The sequence below is a fragment of the Myxocyprinus asiaticus genome, chromosome 24 (assembly GCF_019703515.2).
Source record: "Myxocyprinus asiaticus isolate MX2 ecotype Aquarium Trade chromosome 24, UBuf_Myxa_2, whole genome shotgun sequence".
NCBI lineage: Eukaryota > Metazoa > Chordata > Actinopteri > Cypriniformes > Catostomidae > Myxocyprinus > Myxocyprinus asiaticus.
The window spans coordinates 35,318,596-35,344,092 of record NC_059367.1 but is presented as its reverse complement, the minus strand read 5'-3'; the positions used below and the strand labels follow the sequence as shown (position 1 = coordinate 35,344,092).

Here is a 25,497-nt window from a genome sequence, read left to right as displayed (position 1 = left end):
ATCAAAACAGAATTTAAGATTTTTAGGATTTCATTTCAGGCCTCCTCCTCTAAACAATGCAGGTGAATGTACTCGGTCCAAAATGCATATTTAGGGTGCATCAAAATAATCCACTCGACTCCAGTCGACAAATAAAGTTCTTCTGAACGCAAACGATTGATTATTTTTAGAAACAAAACAATACTTATATACTTTAACTACAAATGTTTGCTTCCGTACATCTCTGTGACGTGCGCTCATGAGAGGGATGACGTAAGCTCGTTGGTAAGGTCACGCGTCACGTGGAGGAGGAGTCAGGAAGCGCGTCATTGTTTACAATAGAAACTTGCACAGAGCACAGACCAAACGCCGTTCACAAACCAAAACAGTCCAAAACAATTTCAAAACAATATAAAATAAAATAAAAAATCATTTCCAAATAATAATAATAAAAAAAAACAATGTAAACAATGACGCGCTTCCTGACTCCTCCTCCACGTGACGCGTGACCTTACCAACAAGCTTACGTCATCCCTCTCATGAGCGCACGTCACAGATGTACGGAAGCAAACATTTGTAGTTAAAGTATATAAGTATTGTTTTGTTTCTCAAAATAATCAACCGTTTGAGTTAAGAAGACCTTTATTTGTCGACTGGAGTCATGTGGATTATTTTGATGCACCCTAAATATGCATTTTGGACCGTCAAAAAATGGAGTACATTCACTTGCATTGTTTAGAGAAGGCGGCCTGAAATGAAATCCTAAAAGTCTTAAATTCTGTTTTAATGAAGAAAGAAAGTCAGATACATCTTGGATGGCCTGAGTGTGAGTAAATTATCAGCAAATTTTCATTTTTGGGTGAACTATTCCTTTAAGGGAGATTCCTGGCTTGTAGAGGTAAATTACGAATATGTCTGTAACATTTTACAAAATTGTAAATAAGCTCATTACTCTAATGTTAAAAGGTGTTTAAATCATAAGCATCTTTGGCATGCAAACATCCCTGAAAACACACTTTAAAAGTTATCTTATTTCAATTAAAGTTTAAGCTAAAGACAGGCAATGCATTTCGCTTCTGACTTTGTAACAGTGTGACACAATGTGACAAAGGTCTAAAAATAACAGCACAAAAACTGTACCTTGAGTTAGTAAAATGATCTCACACTGATCTGAGAATTCCTTGGATCGTTAATTCTTTACTTGCATGAGAAGTCATTTGGATACTCTTGAGGAATAAAATTTGAGGAACATATAGAAAATAATGATTATTTTCGGAAATTCCTTGCTATCAGATAACAGAATTTTGAATATGCTTTGAAGGGAGTAATAATAATTCTTGGTACATTACAAATTTTTAGTAATACTGTAGCTAAGCATTTTGGGCTAAATGAAGCTTGGTAATGAACACAATTTGTTATAACAAATGATGAGGCCACCAATCCACTGTAAAATACTGATTATCATAAAATTGCATACTAACAATTCCACCAAAACATTAATACTGATATGTATAATATAAATACATCATTTATAAGAATACATAAAATGCTCACTCCATAACCTGAGCCATCAGGTTACGACATGAGAAAAACAGGCCTGAACCAAGTGCTAAAAATCCATGTTATACATGGTACTACAACAGAACAAGTATGGACAATCATCCCTCTTCATCCAATCACTGCCGCAGTTATCACTTTGTTCATATAAGTTGTCCAACAACGGGATTCGTTTTCAGTGCATTTGATCAATGGCAGAAATTACCCAGTAGAGGGCACTATGATTCAACTTTTTTTTTTCCAAAGCGTTTGTTTCTGCTCAACAACTTGAGTAGAAAAAGAGCAATATTCTTACTACCAATTATCACGTGGAAATTTGGTGTGGAATTCTTAGTTTTCCATATTCATGATGGACTGACTAAAAGGATGCATGCTTATTAGTGCTAGAGTTAATAAAGTTGAATTAACACTGTAATGGTCAAACAGTACTTACATAACACATAATGTACATTCTTACAGACACATAAATGAAATACATTGAATAAAAACACACAACAGAAAACAATAAACACAACAGAAACAAGAACAACAACAAAACAAAGCACTTGGGAAACAAACATATTGTAGCTGTCTCGATATGCATAGTCAGTAACATAAAGATCAAAATAGGTGAAATTTATGCTCACATATCCCTTGGTATATTCCAAATAAAATGATATTTGTTCATTGTGTTCAAAAAAGTTGTTAGATTAAGTGGTATTACAGACAAACAAAAGCACAAAACATTTTTGCATATTTTATTACACCAACTTAAACCAAATGTCTTTATGGATGCGTAAAGTTTTGCACACACACCTCTTTTCTTTCTTTATATGTATAAAACAACTTCATAATGTCCCTCATAAGACACCACAATGATAAGAGCCCCTGAAAGCATTGCCAACAAACAAAATAACTATTATCTGGCAACCACTTTCAGTTGGACAGTTCAAAGACGATTTCCAAAGCTTTAAGGGATAGTTCACCCAAAAATTAAAAATTCTGGCATCACTTACCCACATGTTGTTCCAAACCTATATGACTTTCTCCCTGTGGAAATTTTTAGGCAGAATATTTAACTTTCATTGTATGGAAAAAGGATTTAATGAAAGTGAATGGTGACTGAGGCAAACAGAAGCCTCAGTAGAAGCCTCAATAGAAACTATATGATAAGTCTAAGTGAGAAACAGTACTTAAATCAATATATGTTAAAAAAATAAATAATTTTTTCTTTTTTTTTACCATAAATCTCTACTTTCACTTTCAAAATGTAAAAGAATGTGAAAGTTGAGATTTATGGTAAAAAAGGACTTAAATATTTATCTGTTTCTTACCCACACTTATAATATCGCTTCTAACCACTGGAGGCTTATGGATTACTTTTATGTGGCCTTTATGTGATTCTTGGATCTTGAAAGGACTGGTCACTATTAACTTGCATTGTTCTGACCTACAGAGCAGAAATAGTCTTCTAAAAATCTTTGTTTGTGTTCTGCAGAAGAAAGAAAGTCATACTCATCTGGGATGGCATGAGGGTGAGTATATGATGAGATCATTTTAATTTTTGGAAATTACCCTCATGTTGTTCCAAACCTGTATCACTTTCTTCCCGTAGTAGAACATTTTAGGCATAATGTTTTACTTTCATTGTATGGAAAAAATTTTTTGGGGTAAACTATCCTTTGAATATACAAGGTAGATCATAAAAGGAGCCAACTGTTTCTCTTGTGGAGAAAAAAAAGAACACCGTTCACGCTTTTCAAGAAACTTTGAATGTCAGTTCTTTCAATTATACCCTCTGCTCAGTATTATACTGTTGTCTCACTTTTCCAAACCCTGCTCTTCATACCAACCGAACACTGTGATTGGTCTGTCCCGCTTGTGTCCAGTTCTATCACGGAACCCTTTAGTGTTCCATTTGGTGCTGAAACCGCTGACAACAAGGCTGTCGCTGTGACTGTCCCGGTGACATCTGTTGCCATGTTGAGAGGAAACAAGCTCCGCTTAGATTCTCTTTCAGCCGCAGCTGCCAGTTTCAGATTGTCTTTGCTAGCACTGCGCCGTTGAGCATTCTGCTGCATGGCGACCCTACTGGCCACAGAGGGCAACAGTGGAAAAGGTTTTCTACATTCACTACTCCCTCCATCACTACCTTCTGAAGGGCTTGTGGCGAGTCCTTCCCCTCTGTGTTGCCCATTGGTCAGAGGCACATTTTGGCTCTCTGAATGGCTGTTCCGTAGACTTCCATTATCAGTGGAAGCATGTTTGGGTAGATGGTGTATATTTAATTGCTCTGTCCCAGAGGGTCCTAAAGCACCCATGCTACCTCCTCCACCTGCTCTGAGAGCTTTGAGGCGATAGTGCCCTCTGCCATCGCCTCTGTGATGGTGCTGGCCATTGCCACCCTTCGTTCTACTACAAGCCTTCCTCCTTTGAGGCTGCTGCGTGGGCAGTGTGCTGCTCAGACTGGGTGGCATGTTATTGGCAGGCTTGTTGTTTACATTGTTCTCTGTGCTTGTGCTGTTATTAGTTCTTGTTGGTGCTCTGGTGGCATTGTTAGCATTGTCTTGGGTCATCTGGAGAAGGTTGGTGAGTTTGCAAGGCCCAGCACCAATGCTACTAGTTCCACTTGGAGTAGATGAGGACCTGGCAGAGGAAGAGTAATGGTTGGGGTCTGTCGGTGGATGGCAGGCTATAAAAAGTTGTGAGCCCCTATCTGAGGTACTTTGAACCCCAACAGTTGCAGTACAGGGGTGGCTAAAGGCTGGCATGGGTTGAGACCGACGATACCCAGAGCAACAGCCTAGCCATGATGCCTGGACATCCAAACGCTTTAAACAGTGATGGAGCACCAAGAAAATCCCTAATCCGGTGGCAGTTCCCCCATAGAGACAGCTGAACAGCTTTCGTTCTCTGTCAACATGCCAAATTGCCATAGCACCGCAACACCACAGCCCCACAAACACAAATTGCATCGTTGCCAGTGCCAAACACTGTACCTTCAATGAGTACTGGTCTTCTACCATTATCCCAGCATATACCGGGCTCACAACAGAGTCCGTCGAGAGTAGACTGGAGCTGCCGCTGAGTGCTGGTTGGCTCTCCGGCAAGGGGGAGGGTTCAGAGGCGGAGCAAGGAGGATCTTTGGAGCTCTCGCAGTTTCGGTGCCTCAGGCGAAACACAGTGCACAGGAAGTAGATCCAGGTCACCAGAATGATCAATCCAGCAGGAATGTAGAAAGCACCGAAACTGGGTTGCCATACCAACCAGCAGCTGCAGAGGGGTCAGGAGCAGTGAAAAAAATCAAGAGAGGGCAAATGGTGTAATTACTCAAATAACAAAAACACAAAGCAAGCTCTGTATTAAGCAGGCCCTTATTAAATGGGCTGTAAAGAAGCGAGCCAGCATATGTAATAAATCTGCAATAAGTATCAGACAGTTAGTGAAAGAACAGAAGTTACAACGTTATACAAAACTGAAAATATGACCTTTGGTATATACATTTTATATTAAGTATGCAGCCAGATTATATGACTATATGTGACAAAAACACTGTAAGATTTGCAACAAAAATATCTCATGGTAAGAGGCCTCTTTGTTTGTATTATTTAATTAAAGGTGCACTAAGTAAGATTTTAGCTGGCTCTTACTTTTCCCATCGGTCCCAGTAGTACTTGTGGTTTTGGACTCTATACTGACACCTTTAGACCTGGATATTGGAAGTTTGTTTACTAAGTGCTGCCACTTTACACCAAATATGATTGTTTATCCTCTGTTTTGTTACTTTTAGTCTGTGTTTTTATCCGTCACATAATACACACATCCCTATTATGGACATTCTTGTATTCAATCCAAATGAATTTTCATGCGTTCTTGTGCTCTGGACTGCGACCGGGGCAGCTGTGACTCGCAAGCTCTCTGCCGGCTGAACACCGCCTTGTGCTTGCGCTCGCCGTGTGATGTCGTGCCGTTTATCCGTGATCCGCGCCATGAGAGCTGCAGGTAGTAATGGTTTGTTTCATTACTCCAGCAGGGACCACTTGTTTGGACATTTTATCTTTCCATTTGCATTCATTCTATTTGGACTGTCGGGTGGATCACACTCCTGTTCACTCTGGACTACACTTGTTGACTTGGGCTCAGTTGTTGTATGTAGTAATTATTGTTTTGTTGTTTTATTGTTTGGTTTGCTTGTTTTGTTTACATGTACTTTTATGTTTGAGTATTGCCTGAAAGCACTATATATAAAGTAAACATGTTATTATTATTCTCATTATTAGTGGTAGTAACTCAGTCAGTTGCAATGACACAGTGTTATGTGCTGTCAACATGGCAGCACCTATGAGGGGACGACCTGTTCCATGCAAAATTAAACAGCTTTTATTGGGTTTATGATATGACTGGAGTCTTCATATCATGTGACTTTACAACATTTTCAACATATGTCTATGTGTAAAAAATTGTAATTAGCAAAAACGTACTTAGTGTAAGTAAGTCCCGGGTCAAACAAATCAAAAACTGCCTTATTAGACTAACACATCTTAAGCGTGTTGCACACCGGACGAGAAGTGCCACGTCATGTCATAAGTAGGATAAACCACAGGTGTTGCACACAAAACGCGTTGGTGCAGTTAATAGAGGTGGCAGTCCAAAAAAGTGAATCTATTCACCGTACGTACAGACAAAAGTTACATACAAAATTGTTTGCACTTTTTCAAGAATGAACAAGTGACGATGATAAGTTTGCAGGTTGGTATATGAAAAAATAAAACTGCACAATGGTGCAAACTGAAAGATTAAAGAGCGAATTTTATTATGCAGTTTCTCTGTAGCCTATACTTTCTTCAAACTGTTAACCCTTTAAGCTCTGAAGGTGTTTTTAAAGATATCCTGTTTTAGTGGCATACCCAAAATTAAAGGCATATAACTCGACAAAAAAAAAAAAAAAAAAAAGGTGCTGCTATTGTTGTAAGAAAAAACGTCTCGGTTACTATTGTAACCTCCGTTCCCTGATGGAGGGAACGAGACATTGTGTCGATATAGTGACACTAGGGGTCGATCTTGAGAGCCCGAGATACCTTCAGATCTTTGAGAAAAGGCCAATGAGAATTGCCGAGTAGAATTTGCATGCCACTCCCCCCGACATACGGGTATAAAAGGGGATGCGGATTCATTCAGGTTTTTGCACTGAGGAGCTGAGACAAGGTCCCAGCCATTACAATGGTTTAGTTCAGCCTGTGGCAAGAGGGACACAACGTCTCATTCCCTTCATCAGGGAATGGAGGTTACGACAGTAACCGAGACGTTCCCCTTCTGTCACTCACTCGACGTTGTGTCGATGTAGTGACACTAGGGGTCCCTATACGAAATGCCACAATGGCTGAACTGTGTTACGTGAACTGCTGATGCAGGTGTAGGCAAGCTACTGTGAGCATAGGAACAGATGCACTCGGACTGCACGTAGCATCCCCAGACGCCCCAAAACGTCAAATAATTCCCAACAACCCTGAGGGGGGGAAGGAGACATATCTAGTATGGGAGCGCCAGTCGCAGCCTTTTCTCTCTAAGTTTTTGTCCGACCCGAGGCAGCCGCACTGAGGGGACCCTCGAAGCACTTACTTTGCTCCACGCGCCCGGCGTAAGGCGGGCCGGTGACTGAGGAGGAGGGCCTCTCGGGGAATGCCCTTGGCGAACAGACGGGGTGCGCACTCTTGAGCCGTGTCGGTGCAAGATGTGCTGAATGGCCTCCGTCTGTTGCTTCACCGCCGAGAACTGCTGGGCGAAGTCCTCGATGGTGTCGCCGAAGAGGCCGACCTGGGAGATGGGCACGTTAAGGAACCACCCTCATCTTGACCAGGTTTGGGCACAGGTGGCACTCCTGGACCACAAGTGTGGACATCGTCTGCCCGAGTGTGCACACTGTAACCTTAGTCGCACAGAGGTCGAGATCGGTTGCCGAGTGCAGCTCTTGTAGCACACCAGGATCAGAACTACCCTCGTGTAGCTCTTTCAAAGCCTTGGCCTGATGGACCTGTAAGAGGGCCATGGCGTGCAGGGCGGAGGCGGCCTGACCGGCAATGCTGTAGGCTTTAGTCGCCAGAGACAATGTCGTCCTACAGGCTCGGGAAGGGAGTGCCAGGCGACTCCACCAGGTGGTGGCGCTCAGCGGGCACAGGTGTGCCGCGATCGCCTTATCCACCTGGTATCGCGGCATAACCCTCGGCCACCCCACCGTCGAGGGTAGTGAGAGTGGACGAACTGAAGGATCGGGTTCGGGCAGTGAAAGGTTCCCTCCACGATCGCGCCAGCTCATCGTGCACTTCCGGGAAGAAGGGGACTGGAGGGGGGCGTTGCCGCGAGCGGCATGCCGAACCCAGAAACCAGTCATCAAGCCGCAAGTGCTCAGGAGTGGATGGAGGGTTTCACTCAAGCCCAACACTCACGGCGGCCCGGGCAAGCATGGCAGTCAGCTCCACATCGGCCTCAGACTGGGCTGCCACACCTGAAGGCGGCAGCCCGGTCGAGTCCTCGGCGTCCGACATCACCAAGGCGCTCTCCGATGCAGCGATCGACATCTCATCCGGCTCATGAGCTCTGAAAGAGACACTAGGCTGGCACTGAGGCAAGCTGCCTGTCTCATCCCAGAACTGGACAGGTGCAAACGAGCGTACTGGGGAGTGGGCGGTCCGTGGGGGTTTAGCTGGTGGAACCGTACCCATTGAAGCACCTGAATCGCCTTCAGCATCAACCAGGGTGGCCTCGTACCCGTAGGTAGAAGGACCAGCAGGGGGGACAGCTGAAGTGGCTTTCCTTCAAAAGAAGGAAAGCCGCGACCGCAACGTTGCCATGGTCATGTTCTCGCAATGAGAACGTGAACCATCCACGAACGCGTTCTCAACTTGATTTTGGCACAGGCACCTGAGGCAGTGATCGTGACCATCAGAGGCTGAGAGGTAACGACCGCATCCAGGAACTGCACAGAGACGGAAGGGCATCTTTAAAAAGACGCGTCTTTAAAAAGATGTTCAACATCACTGTGCCTGCTCTAATAGAGAAAATATACTCTTTAGAGGAAATAAACTCTTTTAAAGCGCTGTCGAAGCGCCCAGGGGCGTAGTCTGCAGTGGAGTGCAGACTGGAGAGAAAGCCGCTGGAATGCGCCATATATCCAACAGCACACACTTCTGAAGAGGTGAATGGATCAGTAGTAGTATTCAGCTCGCTGAAATACAACCGCTCGGCTTCGAAGAAAAAAATCGGAATGAATCCGCATTCAAGCCTCCCTTTTATATCCGTATGTCGGAGGGAGTGGCATGCAAATTCTACTTGCCAATTCTCATTGGCCTTTTCTCAAAGATCTGAAGGTGCCTAGGGCTCTCAAGATTGACCCCTAGTGTCACTACATCGACACAATGTCGAGTGAGTGACAGAAGGGGAACAAGAAGTGTTTGGTATCATTGTAAAGAAAACTTTTCAAAATTTTAAATGATATAGATTATGATAAATTCTGAGACTCTCAGCCTAAGAAACTGCTGAAAAAAAAAGAAAAAAAAGAAAAAAACTTTAAATTAACTTTTAATCTTATTTTTCTGATATGACATTATATATCTCAGGGTCTAAATGAGGTAGCTCCGAAAAATTGCTTATGTTCTGTTCTCAATCATGTCCCCTGCACCACATAAGTATCAGTTTTGTGTTGATAAGACAAAGCAATCAAAAGTTATAGCATTACAAAAATAATTTATCTTAGTGTCCAAACACATTACCAAATGTAAATAAAAACACAATAATTGTTCATAAGAACTAATTACACATGCAAATACAACAATTACTAAAGGTATGCTCTCTCTCCAAAGCATGCAGACATGAGTCACGAGATCTCATTCTGTTCCATTCTGTGTCATTTGAGCCATCATAAAGCCTGTGTCCTGTACTTGGCGCTATCTAGTGGTGGCCTTATGTAATTACAGTGAACGATCCTCTCTGCCCATATTTGGATGACTTCCACCTCTGGTTCCAGTGATCTAAATCCTAATACAATTGGTTTATTGTTCCATGATGCTGGACAATGTACTACATAATTTCCGATAAAGTCATCTGATCCAGAAAAGCTAACGTGTTTTTAGCCAGATAACACATTATGTGCTGTGTGCACACTGTGCTTCGTGGGGATTATCTAATTATCTATGCATCTGATTACGCTGTGTGTGGGCTCGTTTCGTGAAGTTATAATCAAAAATGCCGCAAATAAGCAACACCTGTTTACATGTAGCATATATGTCAAAGACATATACTTAGCTATTACTTGGTATATTGTTGACACATGGCTATTTGATCAGTTTGATATTTTTACTGATTACAATAATATGTGCAGTGCACATTTTTTTTTTAAATAAATTATCAAAACAGAACACTTCTGATTTGTCTGCAAATTTTAAAGCACTTGTTCAGTTTTGGTTACTGGTTACTTGCATTGTAATGTAGAGCTTCTAAGCTTTCAAACAATACCTTTTTTTGTGTTGGTCAAGACTGTAGTTTGTAATATTTTGATAATTATTTTCTTCTTGCGAGCACATCCAAGCTTAAAGGATTAAAGCAGAAAAAGACAAGCCTGTTACTGAAACATTGATGGACACCGAGTGGTGTTGCTGATGTGCGTATTGCATATTCATAGAAAACGATGGTTTAGAATTTTAGGAGACTGTATGTTGCCTGCCTGACGCGTTTAATGTGCAAACCCCTTTAATCCTAGTTGATGTTTTACTTTTAAAAGTAGTTTTTGAACATGGAATTAATGCTTTAAATGTTTTAAAACACAGTACTTACTAAGGAATGTTGTCTCCATAGTTATTGATGTTTACCGCTGCAGTGATTCCACATATAATGAGTGGGACACCTCCAGCTATCAAATAAAACCTGCAGAGAGAAATAGAGATATAGACAGAGACAGCCAGACAGTTAGGATTTATTTAGTAAATGTCATTATAAAACTGATATGAACTATAGTAAAAGATGCTTCATAACCATGGTAAAATCACTATAATGCACATAATAATATTCCATTGTGTGGGGACAATAAAATCAGCCTAATATGTATTGCACAAACAAATACAAATAAATACAAATAATGTACAGCCTATCCCACTTTTATTGTTCAGATGCGCTATATTTTCTACAGGTGTTCCCTGTGCGGGGCATCAAAAAAGTTTGTGTGGTCTACATTAAGCCAGTTCTGTGTTCCTTTCTGTCATTAAAGAGTTGAGTCTGGCCTCCAGACAGTGGAGGACAAAGAGAGAGGAAACATAGCATGATTTATCCCAGGGGGCAAGCGTGGGATCTGGGCAGACCTCCCCAGGGTATGTGGAGAGCATGGAGTTCCAGGGTAAAAATATGGAATACAGGGAGAAAACAGACTAGAGGGATTGAATAAATTTGCATGCATGTCTCCAGGGCCGCCGCACTGATGCCCTTGGGGGTGGGGGAGACTCTGCATCAGGCACCAATTTGAGCAACGCCGGCCCTGAGTAACTCTGAGAATATGTGAAAATTAGCCTGATCCCTTGTTTGATTTACAACTTCTACTGTGTGTCTAATTTTATTTGTTTTTCCCATACTCCTTACCCCTCCCCCTTTGCACTCTCTTTCTTTTCCTCTTTCTGACTCTGTCCATAAAAGCAGATGGGTTTTAGCTTTAATGTGGACAATGGAGGTCTTTGATAAGTCAGTTTTTACATCATGGTGGTCCATTCAGTTGCCCTCAAAAGCTAATTTTGCCCTTTTCCCCTGTACTGCCCTTTCCATAATTTCTTCTCTGGAAGTGCCAATTTGAACACAAAACTTTTCAGATGTCATGACTGTAGTAAGTAATTTAATGATTCTTGTTCCAATTCTGATTCCACTTACTGATTCTGGTTTCTAATAAGAATTGGTTCAAACAAAAATATTCGGTACATATATTTTTATTACACTAATTTAAGCCTCATGAGCCTGAAGTTCACATAACAAAGTAAAGATTCATTTTGAGTTAGACATGATCAACGTAATGACTTCAAAACTGATTTGTGAGAGCAATGAATTGGTCTACATTGGTCACATATTTTGTTGTTGTGTTGCAGTTGTCAAAAGTCATGCTCTCCATGATGACATCACTGACCTCAGCATGGGGCGCTGGGGTGGTTGTACAGCCATCTCGCCTTCTAGCTGTTGTGGAGACCTCAGTAAAGCTTCTTTATAGATTACTCTGGCACTAACACCGATCCATAACAAAGTGGACAGAGAAGAGTAGTGAAGAACAATCCCCACCTGACAAACATACACAAGTTAAAAACAATTAAACGCTAAAGCCACGTTAGAGTCTAAAAGCAAATGAATAAAAGGTAAGTACATTTTGATTTTATGCATGGGCGGCTGTTGGCCTGTGTTTTTCATGTGTATAAGTGAGATGGGTACTTACTGCCTGGCATACTATTGGGTAGCTGGTTAGAGTGATGCCTCCAGCAAATACTGCAGATGTCATTGCGATGTGGAAACTAGAGTTTAAGAGGGTGTGCCAACTCTTCCTTGTGATTCTGATAGAACTGAAGAAAGAGAACAAGCTTTTAAGAAACTACATTTTCAAAACACTCTTTGTATTATTATTATTACATCCAGCAGGGTCCAAAAAATCATAGACCACTATTTAAAATGCTTCTATTTAGCATTTTATGTATGTACAGTGTATAAAATGTAATATAAAATGTATTAAATAAATTATATTGTGTATATTAAATTTATATTATCAGCATAACAATTTGGGTGAAAAAGAATGTATATGAATTTCAGAATTTCTTATTATTTGGTATGTGCGACTGTTGTTGTAATGGCAACATGCACTCGAGCTGGCATGGGCTCCACAAGTTTGTGCAAAACCTGATGATCCTTGTTATCCACTATGATTTGAGTATGTTCCAAAGAGAATGTGGCAACCTGACCTTTCGTACAAAGGAGTCATAACATTTCTTTGTTTAAAAAAAAAAAAAAATCATGTTTTTAACTATAAATTCTTCTCCCTGCCCAGTAGGTGGTGATATGCCCAAAGAATGCTTGAATTGATGGGATAATGTGTGATGGGAAATGTTGCTTGTCAGTAATACGGCAGAATGGGGTCGACCTCAGGGTACATGAACTTTCGGAAAGCAACATGTCGATTTCCTGTGTGATCATGTTGGACTAGTACCATTTTTAAACCAATACCTGTGGTGCAGTATGTAGGTGATGATGATGGTGAACAGACAGAGCAGCAGCACTGCCGTGCAGCTGTATATCACAGGGTGCAGAACTTCCACTGGAACTGAAGGAGAACCTGGGAAATCCGGCATCTCCTGAAATATAAAAGTAAGGGAAGAGAGGGGGAAAAGGAAAAAGAGGATAATTTTTTTAAACATTCATGCCCCAAGAGAGTTTCCTTAATCTCTCTATGACACAAGTGGCTATTAATCCTGCTCTGATGTCAGCATTTTAAAATATGATTATACAAATACAACTTGAGTTCCAAGAAGTTCCATCAATGGCCAAGAACACCCATATCCTATCAAATTCATACCATTTTCCCGATAACAAAAACAGTCCAAGCTGTTCTAGCTGAACATTAAAATGCTTTTGGCGAATGTCAGGATGAAGACATGTAGCGTAAAATGTGTGTTTGTAATGGGAGACCTGTCCTCCCTATATAAAGGAATGGCTATATCACTCCACTTGGGGTGGGCAGGTTAGAGAAACTCATTAGTGAGATAAGACTCGCCACAACAGGGTTATTAATCAGTAAGCTGTCATACACTGAACTTAGGTACCCAATTTTCGTACTTGTTTGTAGGACAAATGCAGTCTTCCTAGCTCAAAGAAAAGGACATACATTGACCCCAAAAATAATTTGGACACTTAAGTTACATGAATGTCATTGCATTAGGGCAAAAAAGAAAACAAGCGGCATCAGCAAACAAATGTTTCTAGAACTAACTTTACTTTTCAAGCCATTTTTGTGTTTACTTTTTTTTAGCTGTTGTATGAAGTTAGTTCCCCTCAAGTTCACTCAGGTGTCCTAGCAGACTAACCACAGGTGTTGTTCATCACATTAACTATAGACATGTTCAACTAACATTTGACAACCAAAGCATGTACTATAATTAAAAACCTAACAAACCTCATTTTGTGAAAAGTGTGCTATCTTTACTCGGTTTGATAATTTGTTATGTATGCAATGACATTCATAATGTTTTTTTTTTTGTGTTGTGGCCATTGCCGTAGAATTGGGGTGGTGGGGGTGGGGGGGTTTGGAGGGAGTCTTGGGGGACACACGTCCCACCAATGCTGTGAAGGGGTGATCCCCCCCCCACCCCCCCACATAATGCACCTGTCTTTGTTTATATATTTTATCAACACTGAAAATAATTTAGTATGAGATACCTTGCAATTGCGTGACTGTTACTCTTTCATATTCAGACAAACAACTGAAGTCTCCCCTCCATTGTACGAGTTAGTATCACCCCACTAGTGTCGCACAATCCCTCTCTAGTGTATACGGCTATATCACGTGGTACCTGTTACTTTTCTGGCCAATCAGAGTAATTTATTATTATTGGAAGACGAATTTTATAGAGGTAATTTTTACCATCTTATAGATAATGCTGAGAAGGATTTCCATACACAGTTATGAATCTTTGCAATTATCAGTTAAAAACAAAAACAAAAAATTATAAAAATTTCTCCAAAGGGATATAAAACATTCTGAGATTGAAATGTGGATGCATGTAGGATTCGGTTTTCAGAGCGTCAGGCACCCCCTGCAGGAATAAAACTTTGTGTCTCAGAAGACACAGTCAGTTGCTGACAACATGTGTAATATCGGTCTGTAGGCCCGTTACCCACACAACATTTTTATAAATGTAGAAAACATTAAATATATCACATGAGTCATATGTGGAGTCAGTGAAGATGTTAAATGTGTCCATAGAAATTATCAGTTGTTTTTTTCAGTGTGAGAATTTTTCCAATGCTTATTCTGAATTTTTGATATGATACACAGTGTATAAATATTTAAGAGTATGCAGTTAATATAATTTTCTATTTATCTGTGCATTAATTTGAACTAATTTGTTCAAACCAAATCTATGCCATTGGCTGTGGCTTTAGTGTCAAATTACTTTTAGGGGGAGATGTTTTTCAGATTTTTCATCTCAGTGTGCAGAACAGGGGCTTTCTTGGAATCTAATGTTTAAGTGACATTCCTTGTACTGGATATACTATTTGTGCACTACTGAATATCATATTTTCATCTTTGCATACTGTCTTGGAATATCAGTATCTGTATTTTAAAAGGCTGTTCCAATTTTACCTGAAGTACAGCAGAGTTGCTTAGCACAGAGCACCACAGAGTAGAGCTGGATGCGTCGGTATGGGCCAACTGACAGCCATTTAGACTCCAACTGCCATGATGCTCCAGGGCCTGCAAACTCCAGTGAGCAGCAACAGGGTCATTTCCAGGTGATGTGTGTCGTAATGACACAATAATGGGATCTGACTGATTCCACATGCTGCATCCATCTGAAATAAAGAAAAGAAATAGGCAGGGAGAGAGAGAAAAATAATTAATCTTATCTTATTTGTTGTTAAAGTTTACAGATGTATAGTAACAGTCAAATGTTTGGACTCACTTTATTGAAGTTATGTTTCTCGTGACCTTTTTAACTGAAGGTTTGTGCTTTAATGCTCGAAATTAGTAAACATATATATATATATATATATACGCTGGCGGCCAGAAGTTTGGAATAATATACAGATTTTGCTGTTTCGGAAGGAAATTAGTACTTTAATTCACCAAAGTGGCATTCAACTGATCACAATGTATAGTCAGGATATTACTGATGTAAAAAACAGCACCATCACTATTTGAAAAAAGTCATTTTTGATCAAATCTAGACAGGCCCCATTTCCAGCAGCCATCACTCCAACACCTTATCCTTGAGTAATCACGTGAAATTGCATAAAGATTTCATACAAAGGTGTACACTACAGTCTTCAAAGACAAAGGACAACTGGCTCTAACAAGGACAGAAAGAGATGTGGAAGGCCAGATGTACAACTAAACAAGACGATAAGTACATCAGAGTCTCTAGTTTGAGAAATAGATGCCTCACATGTCCTCAGCTGACAGCTTCATTGAATTCTACCCGCTCAACACCAGTTTCATGTACAACAGTAAAGAGAAGACTCAGGGGTGCAGGCCTTATGGGAAGAATTGCAAAGAAAAAGCCACTTTTGAAACAGAAAAACAAAAAGAAAAGGTTAGCGTGGGCAAAGAAACACAGACATTGGACAACAGATAATTGGAAAAGAGTGTTATGGATCTTAACCCCATTGAGCTTTTGTGGGATCAGCTAGACTGCAAGGTGCGTGAGAAGTGCCCGACAAGACAGCCACATCTATGGCAAGTGCTACAGGAAGTGTGGGGTGAAATGTCACCTGAGTATCTGGACAAACTGACAGCTAGAATGCCAAGGATCTGCAAAGCTGTCATTGCTGCACATTGAGGATTTTTTGATGAGAACCCTTTGAAGTAGTGTAAGAAGTTCTGAATTTTTTTTTTTCAAATTGTAATAGTAATTTTTCACGTTATTAATGTCCTGACTGTACATTGTTATCAGTCGAATGCCACTTTGGTGAATAAAAGTACCAATTACTTTCCATAAGAGCAAAATCTGTACATTATTCCAAATTGTTTGCCGCCAGTATATATATATATATATATACACACATACATATTTATACGTATGTACAAATACAAATAAAATAGAAATCTGTTATATACAGATGCAAGAGAATGTATGGCATAATGTTGGATAAATATAAATAGACTAAGCTGTGTATTGCACATAATTATTGCTCAATGGTCAGTTTTAACTGTTCATGAGATGGATAGCCTGAGGGAAAAAACTGTTCCTGTGCCTGACGGTTCTGGTGCTCAGAGCTCTGTAGTGCCGTCCAGAAGGCAACAGTTCAAAAAGGTAGTGGGCAGGGTGAGTGGGGCTCCAGAGTGATTTTTCCAGCCCTTTTCCTCACTCTGGAAGTGTACAGTTCTTGAAGGGAGGGCAGGGGGCAACAAATAATCCTCTCAGCTGTCCACTTTGAAGAATTCTGATGTCCGATTTCGTAGCTGAACAAAACCAGACAGTTATTGAAGTGCAGAGGTCAGACTCGGTGACTGCTGAGTTGAACTATATCAGCAGCGCCTGTGGCAGGTTGAACTTCCTCAGCTGGTGAAGGAAGTACAACCTCTGCTGGGCCTTTTTCACAATGGAGTCAATATGGATCTCCCACTTTAGGTCCTGTGAGATGATAGTGCCCAGGAACCTGAATGACTCCACTGTTGCCACAGTGCTGTTTAGAATGGTGAGCGGGGTCGATGCTGGGGTGTTCCTCCTAAAGTCCACTATCACCTCCACTGTTTTGAGCGTGTTCAAAAGAATTGGAGACCTCCACACCGAGGCTGCCATCCATGGCACCATCTTGTATAATATCTATAAAAAAAAATTAATGACTTTGTGTTGTCTCTTGGAGTTTCATGAGCACAGATGCATAGTACATCCACAGCGTGAAGATAGGATCTTGTGGATTTATGAATGAATTCTAAAATGTTTGAAAATCTGCCCCCTCTGCTTCCAGTTGTTATGACATCCCCTAAACACTTTAAAATACTCAAGATAACTTTTTACAACTCTATAACCTGTAAATCCACTTCGCTAGCTAATTACACTTTGACATCAACACCATAGATATCTATAAAGCAACAGCTAGACCAGAAATTCCGAGACAAATTTTTCATGTTGGCTGTGCACTAGTTTCTCTGGTGCATATAAATTTAAATAATTCAATAAAAACAATGATACTTTAAAGGTGCACTAAGTAACTTTTGTCTTTGTGTCACTTGGACTTACACTGAAACCTAGCGGCTTGGATGCAGCATCATTTAAAATCAATAGTTTTCAGTTTCAGATGCAATTGTAGAAATTTAGTATACACAGTCAGCCATGATTACTTTAATCAATGAGAGAAAGTGTCAAATAACAAGAGATTAAGCGAGTAGTATTCGGCTGGTCATGTGATTCTAACATGGCAGCCCCCATGTGCGGATCCTCTCCATGTAGAATAAAACCGCTTTTATAAGGTTACTGATATAACTGGAGTTTTCATTTTAATGTGAGTGCTCATGATTTTATACATATACTGCAAAATTACAATTCATGTCTTTAGGAGTTAAAATTTTTTAAAAAGGAAAAAATTACTGAGTGCACCTTTAATCACAAGTTAACTTGTAACTAGTTAATGTTACTTAAAAAATTAAGTTCAGTTTACTTGAGCCAAATAAATATGTTTACTTAGAAAAAACATGCAAACTGACTGCCTTAAAAATCTAAGTAAGGTCAACTAATTCAATTTGACAGTGTCTACTGAGTAAATGTACAATTCAGTATATCAAATTCACTCATCTACTTTTAAAAAAAATATCACTTTCATCTGATTGAGTACACTACCAGTAAAAAGTTTAGAAATACCTACCGGTAATTATTCTTTATTATTAGCCTACTATTTTACTATTAACCAAAAAATGTTATGTAGTGACCCAAAATCATAAACAAATCTCAACTCATATTCACAAAACTCTCAAAATACTGAAGGAGTTCCCATGTATTCTGGACACATGTTGGCTGATGTTCCGTCACTATCTAGTCTAAATTTTAGTTTTGTGAAGACATTTCTACATAGGCACAGTTGATATTTGTTTACAAATATACAGTATTTTATATATATATATATATATATATATATATATATATATATATATATATATATATATATATATATATACAGTTGTGCTCAAAAGTTTGCATACCCTGGCAGAAATTGTGAAATTTTGGCATTGATTTTGAAAATATGACTGATCATGCAAAAAAAAGTCTTTTACTTAAGGATAGTGATCATATGAAGCCATTTATCATCACATAGTTGTTTGGCTCCTTTTTAAATCATAATAATAACAGAAATCACCCAAATGGCCCTGATCAAAAGTTTACATACCCTTGAATGTTTGGCCTTGTTACAGACACACACAAGGTGACACACACAGGTTTAAATGGCAATTAAAGGTTAATTTCCCACACCTGTGGCTTTTTAAATTGCAATTAGTGTCTGTGTATAAATAGTCAATGAGATTGTTAGCTCTCACGTGGATGCAATGAGCAGGCTAGATACTGAGCCATGGGGAGCAGAAAAGAACTGTCAAAAGACCTGCGTAACAAGGTAATGGAACTTTATAAAGATGGAAAAGGATATATAAAGATATCCAAAGCCTTGAAAATGCCAGTCAGTACTGTTCAATCACTTATTAAGAAGTGGAAAATTCGGGGATCTCTTAATACCAAGCCAAGGTCAGGAAGACCAAGAAAGATTTCAGCCACAACTGCCAGAAGAATTGTTCAGGATACAAAGAAAAACCCACAGGTAACCTCAGGAGAAATACAGGCTGCTCTGGAAAAAGATGGTGTGGTTGTTTCAAGTAGCACAATATGACGATACTTGAACAAAAATTAGCTGCATGGTCGAGTTGCCAGAAAGAAGCCTTTACTGCACCAATGCCACAAAAAACCCCAGTTACAATATGCCCGACAACACCTTGACATGCCTCACAGCTTCTGGCACACTGTAATTTGGAGTGACGAGACCAAAATAGAGCTTTGTTTGGAGAGGGGTCAACAAGGCCTATAGTGAAAAGAATACCATCCTCACTGTGAAGCATGATGGTGGCTCACTGATGTTTTGGGGGTGTGTGAGCTCTAAAGGCACGGGGAATCTTGTGACAATTGATGGCAAGATGAATGCAGCATGTTATCAGAAAATACTGACAGACAATTTGCATTCTTCTGCACGAAAGCTGCACATGGGACGCTCTTGGACTTTAGGCCAATTTGACCCTCCAGTGGTTACAGCAGAAAAACGTGAAGGTTCTGGAGTGGCCATCACAGTCTCTTGACCTTAATATCATCGAGCCACTCTGGGGAGATCTCAAACGTGCAGTTCATGCAAGACAACCAAAGACTTTGCATGACCTGGAGGCATTTTGCCAAGACGAATGGGCAGCTATACCACCTGCAAGAATTTGGGGCCTCATGGACAACTATTACAAAAGACTGCACGCTGTCATTGATGCTAAAGGGGGCAATACACAGTATTAAGAACTAAGGGTATGCAGACTTTTGAACAGGGGTCATTTCATTTTATTCTTTGTTGCCATGTTTTATTTTATGATTGTGCCATTCTGTTATAACCTACAGCTGAATATGAATCCCATAAGAAATAAAAGAAATGTGTTTTTCCTGCTCACTCATGTTTTCTTTAAAAATGGTACATATATTACCAATTCTCCAACGGTATGCAAACTTTTGAGCACAACTATATATATATATACTGTATATATATATATATATATATATATATATATATATATATATATATATACAGGTGCATCTCAATAAATTAGAATGTCGTGGAAAAGTTCATTTATTTCAGTAATTCAACTCAAATTGTGAAACTTGTGTATTAAATAAATTCAATGCACACAGACTGAAGTATTTAAGTCTTTGGTTCTTTTAATTGTGATGATTTTGGCTCACATTTAACAAAAACCCACCAATTCACTATCTCAAAAAATTAGAATACATCATAAGACCAATAAAAAAAACATTTTTAGTGAATTGTTGGCCTTCTGGAAAGTATGTTCATTTACTGTATATGTACTCAATACTTGGTAGGGGCTCCTTTTTGCTTTAATTACTGCCTCAATTCGGCGTGGCATGGAGGTGATCAGTTTGTGGCACTGCTGAGGTGGTATGGAAGCCCAGGTTTCTTTGACAGTGGCCTTCAGCTCATCTGCATTTTTTGGTCTCTTGTTTCTCATTTTCCTCTTGACAATACCCCATAGATTCTCTATGGGGTTCAGGTCTGGTGAGTTTGCTGGCCAGTCAAGCACACCAACACCATGGTCATTTAACCAACTTTTGGTGCTTTTGGCAGTGTGGGCAGGTGCCAAATCCTGCTGGAAAATGAAATCAGCATCTTTAAAAAGCTGGTCAGCAGAAGGAAGCATGAAGTGCTCCAAAATGTCTTGGTAAACGGGTGCAGTGACTTTGGTTTTCAAAAAACACAATGGACCAACACCAGCAGATGACATTGCACCCCAAATCATCACAGACTGTGGAAACTTAACGCTGGACTTCAAGCAACTTGGGCTATGAGCTTCTCCACCCTTCCTCCAGACTCTAGGACCTTGGTTTCCAAATGAAATACAAAACTTGCTCTCATCTGAAAAGAGGACTTTGGACCACTGGGCAACAGTCCAGTTCTTCTTCTCCTTAGCCCAGGTAAGACGCCTCTGACGTTGTCTGTGGTTCAGGAGTGGCTTAACAAGAGGAATACGACAACTGTAGCCAAATTCCTTGACATGTCTGTGTGTGGTGGCTCTTGATGCCTTGACCCCAGCCTCAGTCCATTCCTTGTGAAGTTCACCCAAATTCTTGAATCGATTTTGCTTGACAATCCTCATAAGGCTGAGGTTCTCTCGGTTGGTTGTGCATCTTTTTCTTCCACACTTTTCCCTTCTACTCAACTTTCTGTTAACATGCTTGGATACAGCACTCTGTGAACAGCCAGCTTCTTTGGCAATGAATGTTTGTGGCTTACCCTCCTTGTGAAGGTGTCAATGATTGTCTTCTGGACAACTGTCAGATCAGCAGTCTTCCCCATGATTGTGTAGCCTAGTGAACCAAACTGAGAGACCATTTTGAAGGCTCAGGAAACCTTTGCAGGTGTTTTGAGTTGATTAGCTGATTGGCATGTCACCATATTCTAATTTTTTGAAATAGTGAATTGGTGGGTTTTTGTTAAATGTGAGCCAAAATCATCACAATTAAAAGAACCAAAGACTTAAACTACTTCAGACTGTGTGCATTGAATTTATTTAATACACGAGTTTCACAATTTGAGTTGAATTACTTTTCCACGACATTCTAATTTATTGAGATGCACCTGTATATATATATATGTACACTGGCGGCCAAAAGTTTGGAATAATGAACAGATTTTGCTCTTATGGAAATAAATTGGTACTTTTATTCACCAAAGTGGTTTTCAACTAATCACAATGTATAGTCAGGACATTAATAAAGTGAAAAATTACTATTACAATTTGAAAAAATTGTTCAGAACTTCTTAAACTACTTCAAAGAGTTCGCATCAAAAAATCCTCCATGTGCCGCAATGACAGCTTTGCAGATCCTTGGCATTCTAGCTGTCAGTTTGTCCAGATACTCAGGTGACATTTCACCCCACGCTTACTGTAGCACTTGCCATAGATGTGGCTGTCTTGTCGGGCACTTCTCACACACCTTACAGTCTAGCTGATCCCAAAAATGCTCAATGGGTTTAAGATCCATAACACTCTTTTCCAATTATCTGTTGTTTAAAGCCTTGTTGATGAGAGAGGTCAACAGAGAATGGCCAGACTGGTTGGAACTCACAAAGTCCAGGTAACTCAGATAACTGTACAATTGTGGTGAGAAGAATGCTATTCTGAGATGCAGGTTCACGCTGTTTTGGCGGAACGAGGAGGACCTACACAATATTAGGCAGGTGGTATTACTGTTGTGGCTGATCAGTGTACATGTGAAACTGTACATTTTGTTTTACATTCCGTTTACAACTATTTTAATCACATTTAAGTCCCTTAAAAATGTAGGGTAGGGTTACAAATTCATTTTTAAAAGTACAATTGTAATTTTCTTTAATGTTGGACTTGCATGTGTAATAATACGAGCTGTCACTGTTGTAAATTTCATATCAACTACACATTTTAACACCAATATATATAAGTTGAAACCTAAAAAATTAAGCAGAATTACACGTATAACAATTAAACGCTTGTATCATTAAAAAGTATCTCATAGCTGTCTGAATGTGATCTGCCTGGTCCAATTTACCTCCGTGGGTGTCGGAAAAAATGAACATTTAGAGTGACAGCAAAACACCTTACAAGCATTTTCACGTATAGTCAAAAGCTGATGTAGTTTCACACCATCAGCTCTTGGTGAAAAATACTTTCTTTGCTCCCACATGTAATCCATTTTGAATGACTCTTCTCAGTAGCTTCAATACAAACAGGAAGTTAGATGACAAAATGCAGAAGTGCAGTGCGCTGAAAAGGGGTGGGCTGGATAAGGTGGATACAGTATAAGAGAAATTATGACTGGACACTAGGTTAGCCATATGGCACATTTGATTCTCCCCAGTACTTCTTAGTGCACATAAATCTTCACTTTTGTAAAGTACAACTGAGTTAAGAAGAATGGCTTAAATGTAACAGGCTCCAAGTTCCCCAGAAGTACAGTAACACTAATTACCCTCATGGTGACTACACACAAATCACAACTATCAACCAGCTACAACAAAACAACAACAATAGTAATACGAATTAAAACTATATACATTTTTAAATAAAAAATATTATTTTCTACATAAGTTCCCTTGTTATGACCAAACATAATTTATTCAAGTGTAAGGTCTTATGGGTTTTCCACACAGCCGCAGTTTTATACTTGATAATTTGAGTTAGTAGTACTAGAGGCCAAAGTTTAAAGAACGTATATATTTGATTTATGATTCCAAAATGTGGCGTTTCAAGTACTGTTTAATTAGGACCACTTAAATGTTTTTATCAAAGACAACTTTAGGATTTATAGAGTAACAGTAACTTAATTAAAACCAGTAAGAGTAGTAAAAAATTAAGCTTAAATTGAGTAAAAAAAAAAGATGTTACAATTTGAGATAACTATTAGTATTCATAGAGCAGGGATGAATTTTGTCATCTTCCTAACTCTTATGTCTAGATATCCTGGTTTGATATTGGTATACAACAAGTCCAAATATTGTTGCAGAGCTTTGTAAAAATGCTCTAAATGTTTCCAATGTCATGAATGTTTGAGGTGAAGGCAACCCACCAAGGCTAACATAGATAACTGGAGTGTTGATGGCACGTCTACGAGTGAGGTCAGAAGGTCCACTAAAATTTCCGGTAAAAGGAAAGAATCTTCCATTGCGGAATGCCACAAACTGCAGCTTACAGTCAGGAGGAGCATTCGGCGGAAAGAGCGACGCAGGGAGAGACACTGAAGCAAGAGCCACTGCATTCTAAAAAAAGACATGAAGACAAAGTGAGTGACAGCAAAAGGTGATTATTAAAGCAATAAGCCACTCGAGGCTGTGTGTTACAGTGATTTTACCATGGTTAAGGGGTGTTATTGCATTTATAGAATGGCAGCAACAGCAATATAAGACAACAATGTTTAATAAATAATAATGTACCATATTTTGATTTTTATCTATATCTATCTGGTTTTTGTTAGACAGCTCTCTGGAATACTTGATTCTGATCGGTCAGTCGTGGCATTCTACTGTCAAATAATAAGGGATAGTTTACAGTAGGTCAGTTTTTTGTTTATTATTGACAGACTGACAGTACATAATCTCTAACACATAACATGCTATTTATTGATTATTCTCATTTTGCATGTGTTTCTCTCACATTCTTGAGTATATAAAACAATAAGTTTGACATACATAGCACATTTGCATACAAATGCATACTGTACATATACACAAACAAACAAAGGTAAACTTTTAATACCTTCAGAGGAAAAGCATTAAGTGAGGTATTATGTGTTCCTGTGGTACAGCGGAACCGCAGCTGCTGCTCAAGGGCAGATTCTATTCCATCATGACTCCCTCCAGTCCCTTCTCGCCTCTGATAGGCTGTGCAGCTCATGCCAGTAAAATGTGCCGGACGAATCAGGTGAGCCTCAAGCACAATATTGCGAGAAATCTGTAAATGAACACAGAACCGAAAACATCCCTTATGTCTATTTGCATACAAAAATCATATCATATACATGTTTCTGTTAAAAACTAGATTCATGCAGTGGTGGTTAACTGCTTGGTTTCACCCAACAATGGTTCACAGGTCAGTTCTGACAGGTCACACAAAGTGAGCAAAAACAATGCTAAATAAAAATTCTAAAATGTAATAAACATATAATCATGAATTTTTAGGATAGCAAAAATAAAAGCTTTTTTAAAAGCTTTTAAAACTTCCCATATCTTTTGTTGTTGGCCGTGTGACCAATCAAAGTCTGACTACATTAAACGTGCTCAATTACTGCGAGGATAAACATGGTTTGTGCCGAACGTAATTTGTTTTGTGCAGTCAATTATTGGCTGTCAAGAGCATGAACCATCGAAATTCATTAATAAACACTCAACTTTAATTTTAAAGACATTTTTTATTTTTTATTTTGTACAATAAGCAATTTTTGGTACTGTGTTGGGTCACCACTTGATGTCTAATGTAAAATCTGGCTCCTAAAACTGTTACTGTAATCTAATTACTTTTTTTTTAGTAAAAAAAAAAAAGAATTAGTGTAATGCATAACATTTTAAATTTTGTAATCAGATTACAGTTACAGATTTTCAATAAATGTAATTACTTTTAAGCACATTATATGGTTATGCTTATTTCCAATATATTATTTATGTAGAATACAATTATGGTCCCATAACGAGTTATTGTGAAGGAGAAATGTGAGGTGCTCAGTGTATGACTTGTGTGTCACAATGAACAAGAAAGAAATGTAGACATTATTTTGAATTTCTTGAGTGGAAATGTGTTAAATAAAGTAACTTAAAAGTAAAGTAATTAGCAATGTAATTCATTTTTAAATGAAGTAATTATTAAAGTAATATGATTAAAATTTTAGAGAAATAATTAGTAATTTGTAGTAGAATACTATGTTATAGTAACACTGGTAGTAGCTTACACAACAGTTAGGCTAATATGTGGCATCAGGA

General features: G+C 39.1%; 1 protein-coding gene across 2 annotated transcripts in view; it reads right to left on the bottom strand.

Moving 5' to 3' along the window:
• Nucleotides 1-778: 778 nt before the first annotated feature.
• LOC127415446 (adhesion G protein-coupled receptor A2-like) overlaps nt 779-25,497 on the bottom strand; it is a 127,095-nt gene continuing 102,376 nt past the window's right edge. For both annotated transcript variants that reach the window (XM_051654172.1, XM_051654173.1), the window contains 8 exons: nt 24,281-24,475; nt 23,595-23,784; nt 14,885-15,093; nt 12,748-12,875; nt 11,969-12,092; nt 11,669-11,817; nt 10,342-10,431; nt 779-4,788 (listed from right to left, as the gene is read on the bottom strand). In XM_051654172.1, coding sequence (XP_051510132.1) covers nt 3,324-4,788; nt 10,342-10,431; nt 11,669-11,817; nt 11,969-12,092; nt 12,748-12,875; nt 14,885-15,093; nt 23,595-23,784; nt 24,281-24,475 — 2,550 coding nt within the window. In that variant the 3' untranslated portion in view covers nt 779-3,323. The remainder of the gene's footprint in view (nt 4,789-10,341; nt 10,432-11,668; nt 11,818-11,968; nt 12,093-12,747; nt 12,876-14,884; nt 15,094-23,594; nt 23,785-24,280; nt 24,476-25,497) is intronic.